This window comes from Tinamus guttatus, unplaced genomic scaffold, assembly GCF_059628265.1.
Source record: "Tinamus guttatus ecotype Peru unplaced genomic scaffold, ASM5962826v1 Tinamus_guttatus_pri_ptg000089l, whole genome shotgun sequence".
Taxonomy (NCBI): domain Eukaryota; kingdom Metazoa; phylum Chordata; class Aves; order Tinamiformes; family Tinamidae; genus Tinamus; species Tinamus guttatus.
In genome coordinates, this window is record NW_028288623.1 from 3,835,700 (window position 1) to 3,857,224 (window position 21,525).

The 21,525-nt window shown below is 56.6% G+C and overlaps 1 protein-coding gene across 1 annotated transcript in view; it reads left to right on the forward strand.

Annotated features, from left to right (window-relative positions):
* The first annotated feature begins 968 nt into the window (after positions 1 to 968).
* The window catches only part of DGKZ (diacylglycerol kinase zeta), a 48,067-nt gene continuing 27,510 nt past the window's right edge, over positions 969 to 21,525 (forward strand). Inside the window, exon 1 of the mRNA XM_088520509.1 lies at positions 969 to 1,126. Within this exon, the coding sequence (XP_088376635.1) occupies positions 969 to 1,126 (158 nt within the window). The remainder of the gene's footprint in view (positions 1,127 to 21,525) is intronic.

The following is a 21,525-nucleotide window of genomic DNA, read 5'->3' on the forward strand; positions in this document are numbered from 1 at the left end:
GGGCTTTCCGGTGTCAGCATGCAGGCGGTGTACGGCACAGGACCCCAAGGAAGCAGCCCCCAGGGCACCCCATAGGCACGAGGGTCCCAAATGAGGACCCCGCTCAGCCGGGCTGTGGCCGTCCTACTCCGCCGGGCTGTGGCCGTCCAGCTCCCACCACGGTGCAGCCCGGGCCTGCAGCAGCACGTGGGGCGCTGGGGCTGATCTGCACCCCAGCTCTGCTCAACCGCAGAGCACACCCGGCCTCCCCGGAGACACCAGGCAAGCGCCAAGGTGAGGTGACAAACAATAGGAGGACGAGGGAGGCCCTGCTTTTGTTTGCGAGCTTTTCCCCGGCGCGGGGGCGGGAGTGCGGCTGACACTTGACTTCCTGAGCGGGCAGGCGGGGTGGGATCGGACCCACTCGGCCAGGCCCCAAGGCTGCCTCGCTGGGACACCGGGGCCGGCATGACGCCCGGCTCGGCCCTTTCCTTCCCCACTTCCCGCCACTGCAGCAGCGCCAGGTCTGCCATGCCTGGAGCTCGCCTTGGCCGAGAGGCCAAACACGCACGGCTCCATCCTTGGCTCCTGCCAGTCCAGGCTCCGTCCCTCACTCCTGGCACCCCACCGCGCTGTCCGGAGCCCCGGGTGGCCTCGTGCGGCGCATTTTGGGCACGCGGACAGCCCCGCGGCCGCGGCGGGGCGGAGCGCGGGGGAGGAGCAGCCCGGCCCGGCCCGGCTCGGCCCGGCCCCGGCGCGGCGGCAGGCGGCGCTGTGCGGGCGGCGGCGCCGCGGGGGCCCCGCGCGGCGGCACTTCCTGCGCGGCGGCCGGGCCCGCGGGGCGGGCGGCCCGCGCCGCCCCCTCTGCCCGCCCCGCCCGGCCGCGCCGCGCTCCGCCCCGCGCTCCGCCCCGCGCTGCCCGCGCATGGAGCCGCGGCGCGGGCCGGCGGCCGCAGCGGCAGCAGCAGCAGCAGCGCCGAGCGCCGGCCATGGAGGCGGCGGAGCCGCCGCGGGGCAGCTCGCCCTCCTCGTCCTCCTCCTCCGGGGCGTCGGGCGGCGCCGAGGCGGAGCGCGGGCCGCCGCCGCTGCCGCCGGGCCGCCGGCACAGCAACAAGCGCTTCACCGGCCTCAAGCTCTTCGGGCGCAGGTGAGCGGCGGGCGGGCGGGCGCCCGGCCTCGCGCCGCCCGGGGGGCCCCGCGCGCCGCGGCACCTGGGCACCGGCGGCCGCCGCAGCCCCGGCCCGCCCGGCCCTTCGCTGCGCGGAGCTGCGGGCGCCGAGCTCGGCCCTGCCCGGCCTGGGCTCCCGGGGCGCGGGGCGGTCGCGGCCGGCGCGGCGGTGCCCGGGGCCAGGCCGAGGTCGGGCACCTGCGGGAGGAGGCGGCGAGACGGTGCCGCGTGGCCGGCGGGGGCCGCAGCCGGGGCGGGCGCCCCTCGGCCGCTCGTGGCGCGTCCCCCGTCCCAGCTGACGCGGTCCCGGCGGCGGCAGCGCTTGCGGGACAGGCAGCCCGGCTGCAGGACGGGGGTCGGCAGCCCGAGGCTGAGAGCAGCCCGTGCCCGGTGGCTTCGGCAAGTGCAGCTTGGGGCTGAGCGTGGGGAGCGGCAGCATCTGGGAGAGGGGTGTCTGAGAGGCGGCAGCACTTGGCTGCTGCCTTCCCCCTGCTTGGGACCTCCTGCCTCGCCTGGGGGTCGAGGTGCCACCATCGACCTCCGTCAGAGGCAGACTGTCCCCGTTCAGGGAGGTTTCAGCAAACCGCTCCACGGTAAGTTGTGGCACCAGGGCCCAGGGAGGCTGCTGGCCCTGGCTGTGGAGCAAGAGGCTGAACTGCGGCGAACCTGCCGAGGGATGCGGAGCCCGAGAGGTGCTGGAGGTGATGGAGGAGGATGAGTTTGCATTTTTTGTCCTTTTGAGCTATTGACATGAATAATGGGAAGTTGGGAAGCATTGCCCTTGATGATTTCAGCCTCCTCTCTAGAGGAGTCAGAGCCTTACGTGTGGAGGTTTTGTTTCCACATTCTCCGAGCTTGTTTTCATCCTCAGCCACGCTGCCTTTGCTGCCGGATCAGCCAGTGACTGGGAAGGGCTGTGCTAGTCCCGGGATGCTTGCTGAGGGGCTGTTTAGCTGCAAGGTGCTGGTGTGCTTGCTGCTACCTGATCCAGTGTCCTCAGTTTGTGTGCCTGGCCTCACCCCCAGCATCAGGCAGGTTCCTTAGCGCTGCCCCAGCCTTGTGCCCGAGCTTCTCTGAGATTCTCAGCATGCTTTTGCATGTGCTATCCAGGGGCAGACAGAAACAGACTAACTTAGGTCCAGAGGGGGCTCTGTAGGTTATCTAGTCCAACCCCGCCCCCCGCTTCCTTCAAAGCAGAGCCAACATTGCTCAGGTTAAATTTTGAATATCACCAGAGTGGAGATTGCACTGCCTTTTTGGGCACCTGTTCCAGTGCTTAAATTCCCCGAAAAGGAGAGGGGGGGAAAAAAAGAAAAACAACAAACAAACTGATATCTAATCAGTTCCTTCCATGTTGCAACTTGTATCTGTTGCCTCTGGGCCTGTCACTGTGCACCTCTTGGCTGACTCTGGCTCGATCTTCTCTACATGCTCCCAGTACGTAATTGAAAATTGCATTGATACCCTCCCCCGCCCATAACTTTTTCTTTTCTAGGCTGGACAAGCCTATTTCCTTCAGCATCTGCTTGCGTGTTAGGTCTCCTGGCAGCAATCATGCTGGTGGCCCTCTGCTAAACTTTCTCCAGTTTGCATACACCTTTCTTGTGCTAGGGCTTCCAGAGCAGGGCATGGTGCTCCTGGCGTGGTGTCACAAGTACCGAAGGGAATAGGCTCTTCCCCCAGCTTGCCGTCTGTGCTCTTGCTGACGGAGCCCAGAGAGGCTTAGACCAGAACTCTTGGTTCAGAATTTCCTCTGCTTGTTTTCTGTCCCTTTCCCCTCATGAGCAGGAGCTGGGAATGAAGAGTTTCCAAGGTTACACCACCAAAGGACGAAGTGGAAGCGTGAGATACTTTCTTCTTTTCTGCTTTCGGTTTTGGCAGCAGTAGCTGCATGAAGCATCTCGCAGCCTCTGTCCTTTTCCCAATTCTGGATGGTGTCTCCGTTCAGCTCCCAGGAGTGCTTGGGTCCTTGAGCAAGTAGACTGTCATTGCTGGAAAGTAGATCAGAGCCTACACAGAAAAGGGCTGAACAAAGTGTGTCTGGATGGACTTCGATGCAGACACATGTGGGAGACGCAGTGCGACGAGCAGGAGCAGGAAATGCCAGCCCAGCACATGTCCAGCAAGGCTGGAATTCCCCACACACTTGCTTGGTGCCCATGCTCGTCTCTTGTTCCGCTTCCACTGGTTGCGACTCGGCTCCCTCTGGCTCAGGATGATAAATGGCACTTGGCTATAAAAAGGTGTAGGGGAGTAAGAAGAAACTCCCATGGGCCTTGAAGGAGGAGGGAGCTCCCACATATTTCTGTGGGTGGGTAGAGTTGGGGGAAGGCTGTGGAGAATAATTGCGTGAAGCTGCTGAGTGCTGTTGAATTTGTACCCACGCGAATGCTGGAGTGGAAGGTAGCGTGAAGTTCCACTTCAGTGGAGGAAATTGCAGGGTAAGGTGTGTGTTCGTTCTTTGCTTTGGAGAGAAGTACAGTCAGTGCCTATCCCTGGAACACAGTGATTGGTGGAGAAAGTTGTACCCCCTGTAGATTCTGGAGCATAGCCAGAATGTGTTTGGCCAGGAACTAGAAGAAATTTTATGCTTGGCAATGAGCAGGAGCTTGCCGTATCTGGAAAAAAATCCCCTCAAGCAGCAGTGTTGCTGAGTCTTTGGATGGCCCTGGAGAGAAGTCCAGGATAGTCTGGATAGCCCTGGAGACTTAAAGGAAAGGAGTCTCCTGAGGTGGGTACCCAGCGTTCGCATCTACCTGTGTGCTCCTTCGAGGCTGCTTATCCTCGTGTTGCTCAGGCCTTATGCATCCACATGGGAAGGCACAACCACAGCCTTTATGAGTGCAGGCAGACGAGTGACAGATCCAAGGAACGGTGCCTCTGAGAGAAACAGTACCGATACTAAATGCTTCATGCCTTGTTTGGCCCCCACAGTGCTCTGAGAGCCCACTGTCCTTAAGAGTTGGTTCCTGGTGCTCTGCAAATGAATCCTGAGGGAACTGTAAGCAAAAGAGGAGGGATGAGACCCCAAGTTTTCTCTGGAATTCAGAGCTGCAATAAGTTAGTCTCTTGTGTTCTGCAAGCAGACTTATTTCTGTGTCTTGTAATTGCCTTAAAGGAGGGTGGAGTAATTGGCTCCAGCACTGACAGAGACAAGTGTACAATATATGCATCCGGGGCACAGATGGGTAATTCTTTTAACTGGGCTGATAAAGAGATTGTTGTTGATAAGATAATAAGCGGTTAGGATTAAATTTCTTTCCTAGGTGCCTCGCTTCTCATGCTATAAGCGAACAGCAGAATTTGCCCCTTCCAAAGAGGACCTGGAAAGGGAGTACCATGTGAGCATTTAGGATGAAATCCCTTTCCTGCTCCCTCCTTCACTGGAGAAAGGAGCTGCTGAAACGAGTCTCTCCCTATGGGCTTCAGGGCCTTTAGCACCTTTTCCTATAGGGGAGGCGTGCAGGATGGTTGGGCCGCGCGGCGTGGTCCGAGGCAGCAAGCGTGGAGGTCCTGTGAGCCAGGTTTCAGCGGCAGCCCTTGGCCGGGCTCCGTGCGGTGACTTGCTTGCGAGCCTGGGGCTGTGCGCGTTACCCTGGGGAAGGTCTGTGGGTGGCATAGCATGTGGGTAAACGGCACTCGAGAAACTGAGCCGAGCACCCGCCTACATCTTTCTGGGTTGTTGCTTGTCACCGTCTTTCTGCTTGATGCTCGCACTCATGTGAAAGCTGGGGGAGAAGTGCCTTTGTGAGTGTCACGCAGCGTGCGCTGGCCCCTCGCCTTCCCCAGGCTCGCTGTGCCAGCGATACCAAGGGTGTCCCTTAACTAGGGGGCCCCTTGTCTGTGAGCCGAGCCTGAGAGCTAGAGCTATCCCCAGTGACCGGCCCAGACATGAGGGCCGCCAGTCCGGAGCGCAGGGCTGAGGATCTGCTTCAGCCTGGCGCGAGTGTGGTAAAGGAGCTGTGCCATGACGTAAACCCCAGGTGCTCTGAGGGGAAACCAGACAGCTGTGGCAGTAACGAGAACCCTGAAGTTTAAAACCTGCACACTAACAGCGTTAGAGCGGAGCTTACCTCAGGACATGGTTTTCAGAAAGCACCTTTGTTGCCAGCTAGCTCTTGAGCAACAGATACCTACTCCACCACGCATGCAGACTTTGATCTAACTGGGAAGCCTCTAGCACTGGAAACTTGCAGCCTCTGGCCTCATTTCACAGGCGAGCAGCAGCAGGAGGAAGGCAGGGGACGCCAGCCGGGCAGCCCCAGGGCTCCTCGAGCTGTGCCGAGCCGGGCCGGCGGAAGCGACCCGGGCCAGCCATGCCCGAAGGAGTCCCCAGCTGCTCTGGCTGCAGCGGCACCTGCACTCGTTTGCATAGTACGTCCGATGTGCTGGGAGCCCTGTTCCCTCTGCTGCGTTTGCTCTATCCTCTTTGCTGCAGGCCTGGCCTTCCGCGGGATGGATCAGGGAGCTTCGATCTTGCCTGGAAGGAAATGCAGCTGAGCAGCCATGCGCTGGTGCAAACACGGCCTCCCGGCAGAGCGAGGCTGGGCCAAACTGGCTGCTAAGCCCTCGCAGGGCTGGTGTGACAGAGTAGGTGGTATGGGAAGGATCGGAGCGCTCCTGATGGTGGGCTGGCAGTGTGGCCGGCAGGGCTGTTCACCTGAGGCTAGGATCCCCTCTGACTTGCTCCCTTCCTCCCAGCCTGCTCCACTCCTGCCGTCTCTGACTCCAGGTCACCCTCCAGCTGGTTTGGCTACAGAAATTAGAGCTGGGGTTGCTGTGGTGCAATGCACCGGAGCTGGAGCAGGTGACGAGACCTGTAATCTGATTAGGAGTTACAGTGTGCCTTCCAGGAAAGCACGTAATCCCATCAAGAGGATGACAGATGGGGTGGCAGGAGGGCAATGGACTTCTTTCTTCCTGCGAGAAAAGATGCTGGGAAAGAGAGAAGGAAAGTGAAGGGGTAAGGAGAAGCATGGTGCTAGTGGAGGGCGTGCAGATCTTAGCAAGAAAAAGGCACTTAGAGCAAAGAGGCCGAGTACCGAATCATGCGAGGCGAGAGAATCTGGGAGTGGTTTGATTGCGTCAGTTTGCTGGAGACGAAGAGTAGCAGATGCTCATAGGTCAGGAGCAGCCCTCTGGGATTGGCAGAGATGCTGTGGTGGAAGGTGACCTGAGCTCAGGCAGAGTTAGGGATGCAGTGTTTTTTTTTTTTTTTTTTTCCTTCCTCTCCTCTCTTCATAGTGTCATGCCCAGGGAGCAGACAGTCCTGCTGGAGACTTGGAATTCCTCTAAACAGATTAACTTCCATATTCAGCCTTCTTTAATTTTTTTTTTTTGGCTGCTATGCCCAGATGACTCCGAGCTGAAGCTGGTGAGTTAGCTCACAACCACACATGTGCTTGCTTCCATAAACGGGTGCTGATTTTTGAGAAGCTGAGTCCAGAACCAGTGCTAGGACTTAAGACTGATGCTTGGACTCGTTGATCCTTGGAGCAGTAAACCTTCCAACTATGCTTTTGAGAAGAGACTGGGGATGGGCAGGAGAGGACCTCTGGCTGTAGGGCTCTGCAGGACATATTTGGGGTCATGCACAAGGCGTGGAAATATAGGAAGCCTGTCTTGCTGTTTTTTGAGCTGGCCCCAGCCTTTGGAGGAGTAAAAGCCACTTAGTGATTCTGAGTCCAGAGGACTTTCCCTGGGCCCTGCTCTGCAGTGTTACAAGAGTGCCATCCCCTTTCCCCAAGTTTCTGTTCAAACTTGCAGGCTTGGCAGCAGCTGCAGCCTCCTCCTGGGAATTCAGAGCAAGGGAGGCTTTTGTCTGTTTTTAGGCAGATAGTCTCCATCCTCGTGGCAGGCTCTAGTCACAGTCTCATGGCCCCTTGGAAGCCTAAAAATCCAATCCGGACCTGCAGAGGGAGGATGAGGGCTTGCCCCTTGCGTGGCTCCTGACAACACCACTCAGCCCATCTCCCTTCCCACGCTGCTGGCCGCAGCTCACCTCTGCGTGGGGCGGAGTGGGCCCAGGCTCCAAAACACTCTGCGGCTTTGCTGACAGCCGTGTGACCCGGCTTGCTTTCTGTCCCAGGAAGTGGGAGAAGCTAACAAAAAAGCTCGGTGCAGAGGGATTTCCCCTCGTTCTGGCGCGGCTCGGCTCCCACAGGAAACGTGGGTGCTGGAGCAGCTTGTCTCTCACTGGCTGGCAGCCGAGGTGCATGTCTGGAGATGAGATCTTGCCCTCGCTCCGGGCAGAGGGACGGGGCCTCCTTCCCTGCCCCTGTGGAAGAGGCGTGAAGCTGCGAGTCCTCGTGCCACGGGGTGAAGCTCAGAGGCTCTGTGTGGGCTGCCAGGTCCCCGCACGCAGCCCACAGCCACCTCCGGCTCCGCAGAGAGGGAGCGGGGGCTGGCACGTCCGGCCACGTGCCGACCTCTCCGTGTGAAAGTTCCCTCTCAGGCAGATTATCTGTATCTGATCTTGCCTTGCCGTCCCTGCCCGGCCCGCGCGCCGCTCGGATTCAGTGCTAAGCCTCTTACCGCAAAAGCCCGAGGTCACCACGCGGGGGAGCGTCGCGTGGGGCTGTCTGACGGAGGGGGTGCTTTCTGCGGGGATTTCGCACCCATTAGAGACTGGCAGATGGCAGGGTTAAGATGCAGCCCCGCTGGCAGGGGCTGCTCTGTGCTCGCCTGCGCACAGTGACGCCGGCCTGTGTCCCGGGGCTCCTGGAGTGCGCGATGGGCAGCACCGCTCTGGCCGGGGTGGCAGCTCGTGTGGCGCTTGGCCTGCGGCCGCTCCTCAGGGCAGGCAGAAGGGCTAGGCTCTGTGTTGGGAGTGATAAATGCATTTAGTGACCGTTACAGCAGCCTGAGACGGGTGACCCAGAAGCGTGTCCTGTTTAAGACGCGCAGTGCTCTGACCTCTTAAAGCCATCAGGGTGGCTGGGTTTTAAACTTGGCTTTGGGTGTGTAGGTTGAAATTGGGGCCATCGAGCCAGCCGTAAACTTTCTGTAGTCGCTTCTGCTGCGGTTTCTTGCACTCGCTTGGCTTCGTGCTCTGCAGCCTCCTGAGAAAGCAGGCGGAGGGGCGGGAGCAGGCCAGGGCAGAGCACAGCTTGGCGGAGGCTGCCCAAGAGATCCCCTTGTCTCGGCCTTTGAGTGGCGGCATCACCTGCTTTCAAATCTCACTGAGGTTTGAATGCCAGGCCAAGCAGATGAGGCTGCAGCAGGGGTGGGGTGTGTGTAGAAAGCTCCCCCCATCCATCTGGGTGATGAACTCGCTTTGCTCCCCGGCCGTGGGGCCTTGGGGCTCTCTGGGCTGAGCCCAGCACCGTTCCGCTCAGGCGGGCTCTCTGCCTCCTTTCCCCCGGGCAGCGCCTAGGACCCAGCGCAGGGGCTGGCGTTTTCCGAGGAGGCAGCGTGCCCTGCCCTGTTCAAACAATGCTCCTTGTGCGAGGCTGGAAATGCCTTCCCAATTTATGTGAAATTTAAATCCATACCTGGGCCCAGCAGGCGAGGCGAAGGCTGCCAGGAGGCAGGCTGGCGCAGTGGGCAGCGGAGGAGGAGGGAGGGGAGCAAGGCTGCCTCCTCCTGCAGCCTGGCGCTGGTGCCGAGCCGGGCTGGCGAGCGGCTGCGTCGCGCTCCTGCGGCCCCTCAAGTGCGGCACATGCTGCTGGCACCCAGAGCTGCCACCTTGTGGCGCGACTCGAGTCCACTGCTGCTCTCTGCACGGGCACCCGGGACCACAGGGAATGAGAGGGACATGCAGTCTCCCTGCGTCCACTCTTGGCAGTGGCTTTTGGCGAGTGCCGAGACCCCTGAGGAGGAAACTGGCGAGTTACTGTTCAGTCAGCCAGGTGAGGAATAAAGTAGATGTGAGTGGCTAGAGAAGGGTCCTGGGACTAACCCTCTGGGTGCTAGTTGACGTTCTTTGGCCAAGAGCAGTAGGTGGTTCTTGCCCTGTTTTGGCCTTGGTTCCTGGGTCAGGCCTGAAGTGACTCTGGCCAGTTCATTCTCTGCGGTGATGTTGCCTTTATCAGTCTGCACAGTGGCAGCAGCGGTGGCGACACGGTAGCTGCAGGGACTCTCACACCAAGGGACCCACAACACCAAGGCTGTGGGGGAAGCATGCAGGGTGGAGGGCAGATCCAAAGCAGCAAAGCTATGGAGGGGGAGAACACATCGTGTGCCGGGTGGCCACATCAGTTTGCGGGGAGGGCTCTCTGACCACTCTCTTTGTGTCCCTAGACTCCACCTGCCCCACAAAGGTGTCTTCCCTTGTCTCCAGGGCAGCCAGCCCCGTCGATGGGGATCCAGGAGGATAAAGCACTGGCCGGCGGTATATAAGTATGTGGTATTTTTATTGGCTTGCACAGGCTGTGCAGTTCCAGCAGCCGCTGCATCATTGCTGCTCAAGAGCTCTCTTCCCTCCCACCTATGTCTCACCCCACGTCACCCCCTTGTGTCTGCACTAACCAAGGCCGGCAAAAGCCAGGCTACCTGCCCGCTGCGTGTGTCGCTAACCTTGTTCTAGAGGGCACCTTGCTGCTGGACTTTATCTGCTAACGTGGCAGCGCTGGCTTTGCTGGTGCTTGGAACAGAGACCTGTCTAGGCCTTCCAACTCCTAGCTGTTGTGACCATGAAGATTGTAACGCCTCGATCCTATGCTAGCTGAGCACAATGAAGACCTAAGATAAGAAAATTGAGGGGGCAGCTTAACTGGATGCCCATGCAGCCTCAAATTCAGGAGGATTGGGCCTGGGATGTAGTTATTGTGTGGGGAAATTATACTTAGGCTAATCATGGTGCTGGGGGCCTGTGTGTGAATCCCAGTAATGTGGAACTAGGGAAAATCCCAGATCCTCTTCCCAGGCTCCCTACACCAGCCCCGCTTTGTAGAGCACAGTGGCTGGGTGAGGATTTGGCTGCACTTGCACAAGTGCTGTGCAGAAATGACAGGAAGACCTATTCTGAAGACTGTCGTTTCCTGGTTTCTGCTAAACGGCTTCTCAGAGTATTACTCTGTGCAGTGTCCTGGGCCTTTGAGTTTTCTGCTCTTTCTGTGAGTGGTGTTTCTGATCACAGCAGTCGTGAGCTTGTCCACCTTTCAGGCACAAAAGGCTTCATCCTGCAAAGGTGAGAAGAGCTGCTCTTGCTGCTGCTTGGGAGACTTTGGCAGGGCAGTGTTCTGGGTGAGACTCAATCTGTTTGGGTAACGCTCTGCAAGCTAGAGGCAGATGGGGTTTGCATGTCCCAAAGTGCTGTGCGCTGGACAGCAGAGGGCAGGATCACTCTTTGTGCTGCAGGCTCAAGGGGTGCTGGGCAGAAAAGTGCTCATCAGCCCAGTTCTGGTCCTTAGGTGGGCCTTGGTTCAACTGGATGTTGTGGGAAGTTCCCCCTGCACGGACCCTGGCCCTGTCTGTCTTGCTGCTGGGCATTTGCTGGTTTTTCTTTCCTCGCTGTGTCTTTGCAAATAGTCCCCAGGGACCTTGTTCAGCGTCCCTACGGTTGAAGGGAGCAAGCTTGCTGGCCTGGCCCTATTAGCCCCTGCCCTCTCTGTTCCTTGATGCTCAGAGCTGGCCCCTCCGCTGACCTTCACAGCAACCAATATTACTTGGTGTTAGTGGGACTGAGCAAGCACAGGTGGCAGACTGGGCAAAAATCATATTGGTGTGAGGGTGTAAGGGATTGGTGTAAGGGTATAAGTAACCAGTGACTGTCCTCATAGCTGAGGCTCTTTGTGTCCCTCATGACTTTTAGCTCTGGGGTGAAAGCTCCAGCAGGAAGTTTCAGAGTACTCATTGCACAGAGCCCATGTGTTACCTCCCTTTTCAAAGGAATAAAGTCAGTGTTACAGTATGGTTGGAATAAAGAAACTCGGTGAGCAGAGCTAGGCAGCGCTGTGCTGGCCCTCCTCAGAGCAGGGAGAGCGTGCTGTGCTCCACACCAGAAACGCCTTTCCACCTGGGAGCTCCCCCCCATAACACAGTATAAGAATGGCAGACGTTTCTAGGCCAGGCAGTATTAGGAAGAGAGAACAGAGAAGAAAAGGAAGCATGTAAGAGCAGATATGCTGAAGGCAGGCAGAACAAAAGCCGTGGAGGCAGCAATCATCTTCTACTGCTCTTGTATTTATAACAGAGGAACAAATTGACACTTAGCAGAATTGAGAAGTGATGGATTTAACATTGACAAAAAGACTGACTTTAATTTTAGTGTGAGGGGGCAGAAAAACACTGGAAACTCACTGCCAGGAGTTGCAAAAGTGAAACCAAAGATTAGACTCGAGATCAGTAGTAGGGTCATGGTTAAACCAACAAATGCCTCTCAGGTTGTGAGGCACAGCATGCTTTGCTTAGTCATGGGGTTATGATGAAGGCTTGGGATGCAAGAAAGAGGAGGTGCCTTCCCTTTGTGTCGGGGTAGATCAGCGAGGAGCTGGTTTCTCGGATGCAGAGCAGCGCCCCATGTTTCCAGCCTCAGTCCTTCATTGCAGACACCTGTAGTGAGTGCTGCTTGATGTGTGGTTTCAGTGGTGTTCCCCCAAATGAAACGGAGGCCTCCTGGCTTGGAAAGCCTGACTACGTGGGGGAAAACGGTCGCCTGGAGCTTCTCGCTTCAGAGCTGTGGTTTCAGCTTGAACACATCAGAGTGAAACTTGTGAGGGCGCCCTAGGGAGCTGGAGGTCTCCCTGGCCTCCAGCCCACATGTGTGCGCACGTGGGCTCGGCCCTGTCATGAAGCAGGGGAAGGACAGAAGCAGCAGCAGGGCTTGCCTGGCTGCCTTGAGGAGAGGACTCGTGTGCTCTCTCTTCAAGCTGGCTGTCTCTGATGGAAGGGACTTGGAGAACCAGTGAGCTGGTGGTCTCTTGCTAGTCCTGGCTACTTTGGTTTTCCCCAGCCCTGTGACTTACAGCAGAAGGAATTGCAGGGCCCTTTGGGAGGCCTGCTTGAATCTGCACTGGGTGTCCCTCTGAGCTGTTTCTGTTTTCAGGTCCAGGTATGCCAGCCCAAGAAGGAATTTGGAACGTGGTGTAGCTGAAAGGCAAGAGCTCAGCAGGCAGGTCTCTGCTGCCTATAGGCTGATAGGGATGGGGAGATCAAGATGTGCAGAGAGCTGTAGCTGTAAGAAGGAAACGCATTTGACCAAGCAAGGAAAAGAACTGCAGAGATCTCTTCCAATGTTCCTGTTTGCTGTGATTGGACATGATTTTAATTTCCTCTTTAAGTACATCAGGAAAATATTCTGCCAGTCCTAGTTAGTGGATCTTAGCAGTGGTGAACTCCACTGCCTTCCTTGGGTGCCCTTCTAGAGCTTCTGCTCCTCAGCCATCCTTCTCCTGTAGTCACAGCCACGCAGGGCCTGTGAGGGCAAAGAGACAGGCTCAACTGCTAGCAACAGCCAGTCCTTTCCCTTGCAGCTTCTTTGGAATAACGGGCACAGTAAGGTAGTTGCTGCCTCCAGCTCCAAAAAAAAAAAAAAAAAAAAAAAAAAAAAGTCCAACAAGTTCTCCATCCTGGAAGAACTTTGCATCAGGGATTGCTGCAGGGCCTCAAACAGGCAGGGAAGGAGCATGGTGATTAATTGTGGGGGAAGCCCTGGGCGCTTCCTGCAGCAGTCCTGAGCAGATGCCTTTTGGTACTAGGGAGGGAAGTGCAAATGAAGCATACTCTGTGTAAGAAGTAGGAGAGACAGCTCCATCCTTCAGCAGTTGACGGATTTGACAGGCAGCCACACTTCCTGCTGCCTTCCCTGGGGCATCTCCAGCTCCCCTTCCTGGTCAGTAGCATGAGGACAGGGGCGAGAACAACCACAGCAACAAGGTGAGCAGCAGCTTGGGAGGCACAGGGATTTCCTGATGCATTCTCTCACACCCACAGTTCTTGACGCTTTGCAAAGGCCACTTGCTCCTTCTGTGTGACAAAGATTGAAAAGTGTAGCAGTAGTTCAGCCATCAAGCCGAACTCCCCTCTGGTTAATGGCTTCCTGTGAACTGCTTGCAAGATACCCATCAGCAGTGCCGAAGCGGGAAGGCGCCTGGCCGTGTTTGATGTTGCTGCTCTGGCAGTAATCTCCACTGACGTTTTGTTATTATCGTTTTACTGTGTACTAGCTCCAGCTCCCGAGGAGTGCTGGGCACGGTCCAAGCGCACACACGCACGCTCACACACACACACACACACAAAGAGCTCCCAGTCTAATTTTAGCCTGGACATGGACGCAAGGGAAACAAACAGGCAGGGGGGGAAGAGGGTGTGAAAGGACGAGGTCCCAGCTGTGGGATCGTGTGGTGACTCACTGCAGCCGAGCGCGCTTCTATCAGATCCAATTGCCAGTGCTCATTTCTTAAATAACAATAAGCAGTGAGTCATTCCTTACGGGCAGCGCGGAGTGAGCGGGTCTGGAGCGCACCTCTTCTCCGTAAGGGCCCCGTGCTGTGCTTACCTGCTCAGTGTCGGCGGCGCTGCGTGGGGCTTGGCTTTTGTGGCTCAGAAAGGCAGCGGGATTGCGTTTCACCTGAAGTGCTGCGAGCAGCAGGGTTGGTTACAGCTGCCAGCTTGTAGGTGTTCAAGGCAAGGGAAACCCACCAAAGGCCCTAGGCGGCTGAGGAACCTGAATATGAGTGGTGGCATGTGATGGGGAAGACCCTAGCTTGGCTGTGGGGTCTTGTGAGAGGTTTGCAGCACCAAAGGGAGATAAAATACCTTTCTTAAATCTTCTAGTGAAGCCTGTGTGAATTGGATCCTTAGAACCTAATTTGTTTTGATTTTTTTCTGAAGCAGAATTGTTGTTTTGAGAAAGATGTGAGCGATGGTGGCAGTGGCAGGGGGTGTGAGAGTCCAGGGAAGTTCTTGGGGAAGAAGGCACACAGCAGAACTCTCCTCTTGCACGTGCGCTGTGTGTGCCCTTGTGTGCAGAAGGGGACGAATAACAACTGTTAGCAGTGGCTGTACAAGCCTCTGCTGGTGCTTCCTCTTAGCCCTGTGCCCATCGTCACAGCCTTGCTGGATCCTGCGAAAAGACATGCTCACCCTTTGGGTGAAGTGCACTCCTTGCTGTTGATCCCAAGAAAGCGGCAGCACTTTGCAGGAGGACGTTGCTGGTGGACAGGTCCTGGGCAGTTGGCTCTGCTCTTACACTGCCTATTAAAGGAGCTGTGGAAGCTTTTGTAGCACTTGTGCAGCACTGTGTCAAATGAGAAAGGATGTTTGTGCTAGTGCTGTCCGTGCTGGGCCTGTTCTGTGTATAACTGTAGCCTCTGTGGCAGTTCAGCTCTGATCAGCCATGTCAAACCCTTCGGTTTTAACGGTGTTCCAGAGGGGCAAGAGAGGATCACCTCTACGGTACGCTCCTTCCACGATCTTTTTTACTGCTTTGGGGGAAACTGTTGCATAGAGTAGTTGGGAAAAGCCGTTTGTGGGCTGTGGGAGCTGTGAGGCTACAGCGCCCTGCTGTGTAGCTGTAGAGCCTCTGCTTCAAAGAGGAGCTCCCTCTACCTCTGCTTGGCACTGCTTGCTGTGCAGGGGGCCCGCAGGGGTTGCCCCGAGGTGAACTTAAGCATTAAAAAACAAAAAGTCAAAAAGAGTTCACTTCCCAGATGCAAGGCAAGGGGTTTTCTGTGGCGACTCCTTTCTCTGGAAAGGAGTTTTGCTGGCGTAGGCGCAGTGGCCTCGGAGGAAGTGTGATTCAGTGGCAGGGTTGATGCGGCGCGGCTGGGGCTTGGGCATTGGTGGTGTTTTGGGAGGGGAGTGCATGGCTTGGGAGCGAGGGAGGCTTCCCAGGAGGAGCACGGAGGCTGGAGTGAAGGTGTTAGTGCTGCCGCGGCCAGGGCTGCATGAGCAAATGGTGCTTGTGGGCCGGCAGCGGCGTGTTGTGTGATGCTGCCGGCCGGGCTCAGTGCCGGCGCGCCGGGGGCTGCAGGCCGGCGCTCGCAGGGGCTGGTGCCCGGCGCGACGCAGGGGGAACGCGTCTCCCTCCGTGCCCCCCGCGCTGTCTCTGTTGGCGTGGAGCGAGCCTGTGCCAGGACTGCGCGGGGAGGAAGTGCTGCTGGTTATTTTAACGAGCGCTGTCACGGCTCGGCTCGCAGCACGAGGAGGAGGCGGAGGGATAAACAGAGAGCTCGCTCTCCAAACTAGGGCTTGGTTGGAGAGGGCTGGCCCTCCACTTCTGCGCAGCCACCGCCACACGCTCTTCACCTGCAGGGACCTCGGCTCCTCCGATCCGGATCAGGTCACAGAGGCTTTTCCCTGCGCTCGCTCCTTTTTCTTTCTTCTGCTCCTCTTCCTTCTCCACCCCTATGAATCACTTTGGTTTGTCCCTGCTGGGGGATGGGATGGGCAGGGAGCGGACCCTTATCTGGGACTGGGATCTGAGCAGGTACCGGCAGCTGCCACCTGGTTATAGGGCAGCAAGGAGCAGACCCCAGAGCCACCTCTGAAGCCTTCAGCCTCGCTCCTCCTGGGCTCTGCTCGCCTGCGAGGCTGTAGCGGGTCGCATGGGGCTGCAGGCATGGCCCTGGGCTGACACGGCTCAGGAGTCCTTGACTCCAGAAAACACAGACTCAGAGGTGTCTTGCCACATGTGCCCTTTGGGAAGTAGGGGAGGGGTTTTCCCTGGGGGAGGTAGATTTCCAAGGGCACACCCTGGCTGTGTGCTCCATGGATGGGACAGGGGAAGTGGCACGGTGAGATCCGCAGTGTGGGGAGGACTGTGTGGCCTCCCTGGCGTTGGGCTCCCCACGTCCCGCAGCTTTGCCCCAGAGCTGCTGGGAAAGCAGGACAGCGATTTCCGGGCTCGCAGGACCTCCCTGGAGGCTGTGGGGCGCTGCTTCTGCTGGGAAAAATAGGATGGGCTCTTCCCATTCGTGCTCACAATCTGTATTCTGCTGCTGTCCCTTTTCAGCTTCCCGTAGCCGAGTGCCGGGACTTGGCTAGCTTTGCTTCATGCCTTTGGGAGGTCTGCGCAAATGCCGGGCCCTGGGAGTTGCTGTGACTGTTTGTGCTGCGCAACTGTCACCCTGGAACCCTCTGGAAAAGCTGCGCTGCTCTTTGTACCCCTTCACTGCCTCTGCCCTGGGACTGCTGCGGCGACAGATTCCCCTGCCAGGGTGGCACTGCGCCAGGCTGCTCTCCCCCTCACTCCCGGAGTACTGGGAGAGAGCCCCAGGGATGCTCCAGGAGCTTGGATCAAACAGCTGGGCTGTGGGACTGGCCTCCCTTTAAATAACTTTTCCCTGGAGTCCCTCTTTTATGTGAGGTGCAGAGCTCACAAGGACGGGGTCAGCTCTGGGGAGGAGGGTGGGAATCTGCTAAATAAACCACGGATTCAGCCTCCCCGTGCACCCAAAATGCCAGAAGCAGCCTGCCCAGCTCGCCAGTGCTGTGTGTTTAACGCTGCAAAGGGAGCCTCCAGAGATGAGAAACTCTGAACGTCCTTCCCAGCCTGAGTCACCGGTAAAGCTGACAAACGATTTAAAATAACTATATGGAGTGTTTAGCTCCCACTCCCCTGTTCTTGCTCAGTCCCTGTGTGCTGATGTTGTTTGCTCACCCTCTGCGTTTCGTCTTGAATAATTCATTGGCCAAGTCTTGCTTTTTGGCTCTTGGCACACCAGCTAGGCACAGCAACGCACTGTTTAAATCAGAGCTGTCCAATTTCTTGATAACCAGGAGGCAGATTATTTAGTGTAGTGGCAAATAAACTTCATAATGTTATGATGGTGGAAAGTTGTCAAGGGATATAAATGCCCAGACCCAGCCTGGGAGCCTCCAAGGAGACAGCTTCAGTTTAAATTAAGACAAAACACTGTCTTCCATGGATTTGGGGATGGAAATCACATTGCTGTAATGGGAAAATTACTCTGAGCCTTAGGGTTGGCAAACTCTTGACTTTATGAAGGATAAATAGAGCCAGCGTGACAGGGGAGCCTGAAGGCAGGCCTGAGGCCTGGCCTGCAGCAGCGTGTTGAACAAGGCGCGCAAGGAGGTGTGAGGGGGCCAGGGCAGCAGGATTTGGAGCAGGGCCGAGATTTAGGGAAGGAGAAGAGTGGGGAAGCTGCGGAGCGTGTTAGCTCATGCTTTTCTGCGTGTCACCTCCAAGGGGCTCAGCGTGGCCTGGTTTGTGCTGAGAAGGCCGTGAAGGGGAGGGGACACCAGAACAGCACGCAGAGCCGGGAGAGAGGCAGGATGTGGCTGCCACACAGAGATCATGGGATTATGCGAAGAACTGTTTAAAAAAGTCAGACCTTTCTTGCTCCAGTTCTTCCCAACAAGCTGGACCTCGAAAATATTTTCTTGCGAAGGACAGGCCTGGCAGGAGAGTGGGGCAAAGGATCCCTTTTGTCTGACCAAAGCATGACCAAGCACTTGAGACTGTGCCTGGGTCTCTGTGGGAAGGATTTGCTTGTGCAATTTCTTTCACTGTACTCTTTGAGGATGCATCTGTAAAAATCTGCGAAGCGGCAACATTCAGCTTCTCCTGGTTGCCCGCGAGCCCCTTTTAAGACCGCTGCTGGCTCGCAGGCAAGGCTGCTGCCCCTTCCTTACACTGCCAGGGAAAAAGGGCTAGAGGGCTGGGCCTTCTCTCTCTAGTGGAGTGTTAAATCCTGGTGTGCTTTTTTTTTTTTTTTTTTTCCCTCCTTTATATATCCAGATAAATACTGCTTCTTTCCCCTCCCTTTGTGATTTAACTTAACAGACTCGTAAGGTGGAAAGTGAGCTATGTAGTCCTTGCTCCAGTGTTGTGACAGTCTCTTAGGTGATATGTGTTTGAGAAGATGTGGCCAGGGACTGTGGAGTTGCAGATAGGTGGGTTGTAGGGCCTGGAGCGGAAGGGAGGAGGGAACTGTTCTGGCAGCACTCCCCAAAGCCGGGGACTTCCTCCTGCAGGGCAGGCAGGATGTTCAGCCCCTGGCGTGCATGAGGCTAGAGAGGCCTAGTGCAAAGGAGGAGCGAAGTGCTGTGTTAGCTGGTGCTGTTAGTTGTCAGCTTCATGGGGCCTGTGACATGTTTTTTCAACAACTCTTAATTAAAATGTGTCAGTGAAGGTGCCTTCAGCCAATGCCCGTTAGTGTCCTGGGGACAGGCCAGTGCGGGGGGATGAGGGACGGTCCCAGCCTGTCCTTCTCCCCCACCTCACTGGAGCACAGGGGGAATCTGTTTTCCCCCCAGGCTCTGGGGTTTCCTTGACTTCTTCACACGTGTCCTGTCTCCTCCTCCCAACACACGTGTGTGCATGCAGAGACGTTCGCTGTTCAGCAAGAATCGAACTCCTGTGGCTTAATGAAATTGGTCAAAGTGAGGCGATAGTGAAGAACTAGATGGTGCAGAGCAGAGTGGCGCTTGGGTGTTTATGACTGCTTCAGGAGAGGAATACGTCTTGTTTTTTTAATGGTGAATTGTTTCCTTCTGACGTTTGCTGAACATATGGTTTGTGTTTAAACATGAGTGGTAAGCACATGTGATTATGCATGACTGGAACTACCTGAGTTGACAGATGAGCGTCGTCTTCTCTTGGACAGGGCAAAGGGGAAATGGTGACGATCCTGTTTTGATCTGCTTGCTGGGTTTGGTGGCAGGATCAGCTCTTTGGCATGTCCAGCTCCTGGAAGAGTGAAAATATCCAGAAAGCCTATAAATGGTGTGGGATTCGAGTTAGTGGTGACTGTCTGCAAAGTCTTGTCTCATCCCTGGTGCGCGCTGTGTGGGAAGCTGCCCTGGGCATCTGCAGTCAGCAGTGATGCTGAACCGGTACCACTTCACTGACAGCACTGCTGTCAGCCAGGGTGTCTGCGGAGTGCCGAGAGATTCCTGTCCCCTGAAGTAAAGCATGTGGGCAAGGTTTGCTTCCAGCCATCTTGTGCAGGAATCCTATTGCCCTTTGGTGTCTAGAACGCGTCAGACCTTGCGGGTGTTTGGATGGGGTCCCTGTGCTGGCTCTGTGGTGAGGTTGCGGAGCAGAAGCTTGCTTGGGTGGGAGCAGGATACTGGAAGTTTTGCTCATATTTGGCAGGGTGCTCCGCAAGAACAGCTAACAGCCTCTACACTAGGTCTACATCGTGGTGCCCTCCATCCAGTCTGTGTGTACAGACCTATCTGCAAAGCGCCATGGCTGTTGTAGCAGGTGCTCCTCTGAGCTTACAGCATCACCTTGCTGCTTTTCTTTGGCATGGAGCAGGCTAGGAGGAACATGCAGGCACCAGAAGGGAAGGAGAGAAGTCTAGAAGAGAGTTGGGCTGGGGATAAAAGTGGGGGAAGGAGCCGAGAGAAGTGAGACAGATAGTGAATGACAGGAAGGTACAGAGCGGTCAGACTGACACTGCCGCCGTCCCTGGCGATGTCATGTGGTCCAAGCTGCGCTCCTTGGGCTACCTACGCTTCTATTTTAGCATCAGGGAGGGCGTCACGTGTCTGATGGGCTGAGTGTCGGTGACTAATAGCTGCAAAGCGGTGACTTGCACCAGGCAGCAGTGGAGGTGATCCTTGAGTTTGATGAACCAAAGTACCAGCAACACTGATAGATTCCTGATCAGGTTAGCAGAGCCCTTAGCTGTTGGCTGGAGTGAGTTGCCATCGCTGTTGGTGCTCAGACATTCCTGATGGGGATCTCTAAGCAGCTCCCTGCAGAGAAGGTGCTGTGGGGAGGTGCTGGGTAGCTGAACCCACGTGAGCAGCCAGCCAGTTTCTAGGCCCCTGCCATGTTTTCTTGCTAGCAGGGAGGTCGGAAGTCCTCTGGATCAGCATAAGGGCTCGCTTAGAGACGGATAGGGATCTGTTTCCCTCCGAGTGCCCTGCATGGGCCAGAGTCCCCATTCTGCTATGTGTAGGGGCAAAGTTGGCATTACAGCAGCAATCTCCTCCCGTGATGGTACACGGGGTGAGCCACGCTTTGCCCTAGGAGTATTCTTCTCCTGTGACTCAGGAGCCGGAATACTGGTGGCCCAAGTAGGCTGTGGCACTTGTTGCAGTTCATCAAATGAATGAAGCTTAAAATAGGCAGGCACAGCCTGTCGCTCACCCCCTCCCACCACACAGCCCTTTTGCACCCTGCTTTGAAAGACTCATGGTTTGGCCAGAGCCTGTGGCTCTGCGCGGGAGGAGCGGGGGAAGCTGCGGCTCGTTGCTAATCCTGGAAGATGCCATGTCCCCAGCGCTGGGTGACTCCGGGCCAGCTCAGCGCGCTTGCCTCAGTCTGTGAGTGGCAGCATTAGTCACACATCCCTGTGATGATGCACAGGGTGGGAGCAGGGCTGGCCTTGACAGTGAACAGGAGAGCGGCTGCACAGGAGGCAAGTGCTGCAGTTCCTGCTCTGGAAGCTGTCAACAGCTTGTGCAGCCCACAGGCTCTCCAGCACTGCCAAAAGTGCAGGGAGGGCTGCAGGGAAGCTGTTCCGTGCTTCCTTCGGAGCCTGGTGGGCCTCAGCGCTGCCCAGAGAGATCCTGCACTGCTGGAGGAGAGCTGGTCTTCCCTGAGGTACTCGGGGTAGTCGTACTCAGTATCAGGTTATTTTCAGAGCTTTTTGCCCTTGTTCTCATGAAGTTGCCCCCTCAAGCAGCTTCTGGCTCTGTTTTATTTGACTGATGTAGCACAGATTACAACCTAGGTGTAAATTTTGTGCAGGAGAAAAAAAAGCTGCATGGAGTCTTGAGACTTGCTGATAACTGCTAACTTCACCACAACCAAAACCCCAAGGAGTGTCTTCACTCATGTGCTCCCTTCCCCACCTGCACCTGAGGCTAGTGCTTGATGCTTCTCCCACCCTGTGACAGGAGCTAGTGGTTGGTATTTCTGAGAAAGGGGCTCCTTTCTTGTCAAATCTAATCCATGTGGCTTGCCTCTTCCTGTGTTGGAGAGGGCTGGCTGGGGAACCTAGGGGAGAAGAGGGTCCGGTAGCAGATGTGTGGGAGCCAGGAGGGAGAGCGGGGCAGGATCCCTGTGGAGCTGGTATGGGGACAGCAGAATACGTGCAAAGACTTGACTGTCAGAGCACTGGGAGGATGGGTAGTGCAAGCTTGTGATGGCAATTGTGGCTGAAGGCAGCCTGTGGTATCTGAATGGGGTGGGAGATGCCATGTGGCTGGAAAAGCAGTCTGGGTCCTGGCAGAACCAGTCCGCTGGCGGGGGGCCAGGAAAGCCTAATGAGGGCATTAGGCTCAACTGAGCAGCTGTGTGGCACAGCATCAGTGTGCACAGCCAGGAAGGGCCCAGGGGCCTTGCTCGCTGCAGGACACAGGGGTTTACTTGAGGCTCCTGGAGCAAAGTAGAATAACAGGAGCTGAATACCAAGAAGCTCCCTGTGGCCTGAGCAAAGCCTGTGCCTAATGGACAGTTCATGTTTTGGCCTAAGAATTGGCTTTTCTGGTTCTGGAGCTACCACCACCATAGA